The sequence below is a fragment of the Colobus angolensis genome, unplaced genomic scaffold (genome assembly GCF_000951035.1).
Source record: "Colobus angolensis palliatus isolate OR3802 unplaced genomic scaffold, Cang.pa_1.0 Scaffold25, whole genome shotgun sequence".
NCBI lineage: Eukaryota > Metazoa > Chordata > Mammalia > Primates > Cercopithecidae > Colobus > Colobus angolensis.
Window position 1 is genome coordinate 5,208,251 of NW_012115710.1, and position 4,416 is coordinate 5,212,666.

A 4,416-nucleotide genomic window follows, 5' to 3' on the forward strand; every position below is an offset into this window, starting at 1 on the left:
AGCCTAGGCGACAGAGCAAGACTCCATCTCAAAAAACAAAATCAACCAACAAGCAAAAAAGACCAGCCTGGAAAATATGGCAAAAGCCTGTCTTTACAAAAAATACAAAAATTGGCTGGGCATGGTGGTATGCACCTGTAGTCCAAGCTACTCGGGAGGCTGAGGTGAGAGGATTGCTTGAGCCTGGGAGTTCGAAGCTGCAGTGAGACGTGATCACGCCACTGCACTCCAGCCTGGGCGACAGAGTGAGACTCTGTGTAAAAAAAAAGGACCAGGTTCGGTGGCTCACATTTGTAATCCTAGAACTTTAGGAGGCCGAGGCGCGCAGATCACAAGGTCAGGAGTTCAAGACCAGCTTGGCCAACATGGCAACACCTCGTCTCTACTAAAAATACAAAAATTAGCCAGGCATGGTGGTGGGCGCCTATAATCCTAGCTACTCGGGAGGCTGAGGCAGGAGAATGCTTGAAACTGGAAGGCGGAGGTTGGAATGAGCTGAGATCATGCCCCTGTACTCCAGCCTGGGCGAAAGAGCGAAAACTCTATCTCAAAAAAAAAAAAAAAAAAAAAAGGCCAAGCACGGTGGTTCACGCCTGTAATCTCAACATTTTGGAGGCCAAGGTGGGCAGATCATTTGAGCTGACGAGTTCCAGATCAGCCTGAGCAGCATGGTGGAACCCTGTCTCTACATAAATTAAAAAAAAAAAAAAAATTAGCCAGGCATGGTGATGCCCACCTGTAGTCCCAGCTACTTGGGAGGCTGAGGTGGGAAAATGGCTGAAGCCCAGGAGTTAGAGATCTCCTGTCAAAAAAAAACAAAAAAAAAGTCTGGACCCTCCCTCACTGAGCCTTCCTTGCTATCAGCTCTCAGGCCTCACCCAATCCTGAGATAAATCCCGCCCCCAGCAACCAGGCCCCTCCCGTCACAGATTTGTCTTTCCAGATTCAAGCCGCACTTCTCTCAATCTAGTCTTTCTGGCCTTTACCCTCCAAGTATGGTCTCCTCGGGGTATCCTCTCTCCCACCAGAAAGAGGTTTTTTGCCTACTCAGAGCCAAACCCATATTTCCCAGATGAAACGCCTACCAAAGTCCTGCTGCAATATCGCAAGTGAGGGTGCTCCCCATTCTCCAAAGCCAGACCCTTCCTGGGCTAAGCTTCAACCCTGGACCCATAGGCGGAAGGAATGAGGGAGAGATATTAAGACAGGAAGCTTCCATTCAGAACCCTGCTGATGGCTTCCCTCAGTGAGAACCACATTTCCCGAAGCTCGTTGTGCCATCACCGGCTCCTCTATCACGGGACATGATGTTTCCTTGTCTTTGGACCCCTGGCTCTAACCAGCTACCAGAAGTCCATTCTTTTTTTTTTTTTTCTTTTTTTTGGAGATGGAGTCTCGCTCTGTCGCTCTGCCGCCCAGGCTGGAGTGCAGTGGTGCCATCTCAGCTCACTGCAAGCTCCGCCTCCCGGGTTCACACCATTGTCCTGCCTCAGCCTCCCGAGTAGGTAGGGCTACAGGCGCCCACCACCACACCCAGCTAATTTTTTGTACTTTTAGTAGACACAGGGTTTCACCGTGGTCTCGGTCTCCTGACCTCGTGATCCACCTGCCTCGGCCTCCTGAAGTGCTGGGATTACAGATGTGAGCCACCGCGCCTGGCCTTTTTTTCATTATTTTTTATTTTTGAGATGGAGTCTCGCTCTGTCGCCCAGGCTGGAGTGCAATGGCGCGATCTCAGCTGACTGCAACCTCTGCCCCCTGGGTTCAAGCAATTCTCCTGCCTCAGCTTCCCTACTCCCTACTAGCTGGGGTTACAGGCAGGCACTACCATGCCCAGCTAATTTTTTTTAATTTTGTGGAGACGAGGTTTCACCATGTTGACCAGGCTGGTCTTGAACTCCTGACCTCAAGTCATCTGCCCACCTCAGCCTCCCAAAGTACAGGAATTACAGGTATGAGCCACCACACCCAGCCTCCAGAAGTCCATTCTAATGGACCGTTCCTCTCATCCATAGCACTTCCTCCTGGCTGGGCGAAAGAGAAGAAGGAGCAAAACTTGTAATTACCTCATCTCCCTGGATCCCACAGATCTATCTCGGGATGGGGACAACTTCGTGGGCAAAGTCAGGTGGGCAGAGCTCTGACATGTGGTAAGGAGCAGGTACCAGGGAGCTTGGGGACAGGCGGATTTCATTTCCCAGCAGGCCACACACAGCATACCTTCCACCTGCTCACTACTTAGGGACTAGAAGAACTGAAGGATTTGGAACATAGGCTGGCATTTAAGGCATTTGACTCCTTGAGAGACAAGGGACTGGGATTCCTAACTTTCTGTGGGAAAAGAGGCCTGGAATGTGTGAATTCTTCCATCCAAAAAGGAAGAGGGAGGTTGGGCGTGGTGGCTTACGCCTGTGATCCCAGCACTTTGGGAGGCCAAGGCGGGAGGATCACTTGAGGTCAGGAGCTTGGGACCAGCCTGGCCAACATGGTGAAACCTCATCTCTATCAAAATTCAAAAATTAGCCAGGCATAGTGGCATGCACCTGTAATGCCAGCTACTGGGGAGGCTGATGCAGGAGAGTCAGTTGAACCCAAGAGGCAGAGGTTGCAGTGAGCTGAGATCAGCGCCACTGCACTGCAGCCTGGACGACAGAGCGAGACTCCGCCTCAAAAAAAAAAAAAAAAAAAAAAAATTCATCCGTGTGGTAGTGTTATCAGTACTTCATTCCTTTTTATTCCCTTATAATATTCCATTGTGGTGACATTTCCTTTTATTTTCATGAGATGGCCAATGATTTCAATGACAGAATTCTTATCACCCCAAACTCCATTCCCCCATCTTCAGTCTCTGTGATGCTTTGTCTGAGACAAGGAAAAGGGAAGACCCTAACCCCTCTCTGTCCTTAGATCCAGGGTAATCAGAAACTCTGATCCCTGTAGACTCCCATGCACCTGGAGGAGGAGGAGGGTGTTGCAAGTGAGGGCACTGAGTAATGAGTAGGGACTGAGAACCCAGGATTGTGGCCTTCTCTGGCTAGCACTGATGATGTTGTCCCACACTCCTGGGACCCAGTTGTCCTGAGCTTAGTCCAGGCTTCTTTCATCCTTTAGGGACCCGTGCAGAGGGTGAGAATGAATCCCAGGATGTCGGAGATGCATACAAGGCACCCAATATGGGACCAAGCCCTGGAATGGATGGTGATGGGGTATATGAAAACTTGGCCTTCCACAAGGTGGGAAAATGCACAGCCTGTCAGGATGTTGGAAGAGGAGGGCTAGCCTTGGACCTCTGGGGAGGGTGGGGCTAAAATTCTGCCTCCCAATCAGAAGCTCTTTTTCTTGGTGGTGATTAAGCTAGCAGAGACTCATGTGTGTGTGTGTGTGTGTGTGTGTGTGTGTGTGTGTATACTATTCATCAAATCGGAGGATTTGACTTGACATAGACATGGTCATTAAAACACAGCTTATGGCATGGTGACTCATGCCTGTAATCCCAGCACTTTGGGAGGCTGAGGTGGGCAGATCACTTGAGGTCAGCAGTTCAGGACCAGCCTGGCCAACGTGGTGAAACCCTGTGTCTACTAAAATACAAAAATTAGCTGGGTGTGGTGGCACAAGCCAGTCATCCCAACTACTCAGGAGGCTGAGGCAGGAGAATTACTTGAACCCTGGAGGCGGAGGTTGCAGTGAGCTGAGATTACACTCCAGCCTGGGAGACAGAATGAGACTCTGTCTAAAAAAAAAAAAGGTCTTTCCATGGGACAGCGAGCTTCAGAAAGGGCAGAACACTGATCAAAAAGGGCCAATTGCGGGCCAGGAGCAGTGACTCACGCCTGTAATCCCAGCACTTTGGGAGGCCGAGGCAGGCAGATCACCTGGGGTCAGGAGTTCGAGACCAGCTTGGCCAACTTAGTGAAGCCCCGTCTCTACTAAAAATACAAAAATTAGACGGGTGTGGTGGCGCAAGCCTGTAATCCTAGCTATTCGGGAGACTAGGCAGGATAATTGCTTGAACCTGGGAGGCGGAGGTTGCAGTGAACCGAGATCGAGCCACTGCACTCCAGCCTGGGCAATAGAGCAAAACTCTGTCTCAAAAAATAAAAGGGCAAATTGGCACTCACTTTGGTGTTGGTGAAAGTGCAGTAGATGGTTTATCTTGGGGGCAGATGTGGGCTGTTACTATGTTATCTAGATCAAACCAATGGCCATTTTAACGGAATGGGCTGTGCTTTCAAAAAGGAATTCTCCAATCTGCAGGTGGAGGGGGTGTGGCTGCCAAGGAAAGCGAATAGACTGTCCAGTCAACAGAGGCGGGCCTGGCTGGGTGGACTGAATGAGATTTTTTTTTTTTTTTTTTTTTGAGACGGAGTCTCACTCTGTGGCCCGGGCTGGAGTGCAGTGGCCGGATCTCAGCTC

At 50.2% G+C, this 4,416-nt stretch overlaps 1 protein-coding gene across 1 annotated transcript in view; it reads left to right on the top strand.

The window, feature by feature from the left end:
* TULP2 (tubby like protein 2) overlaps window positions 1-4,416 on the top strand; it is a 26,615-nt gene that overhangs the window by 13,089 nt on the left and 9,110 nt on the right. The window contains exon 6 of the mRNA XM_011946534.1: window positions 3,112-3,298. Coding sequence (XP_011801924.1) covers window positions 3,112-3,298 — 187 coding nt within the window. The remainder of the gene's footprint in view (window positions 1-3,111; window positions 3,299-4,416) is intronic.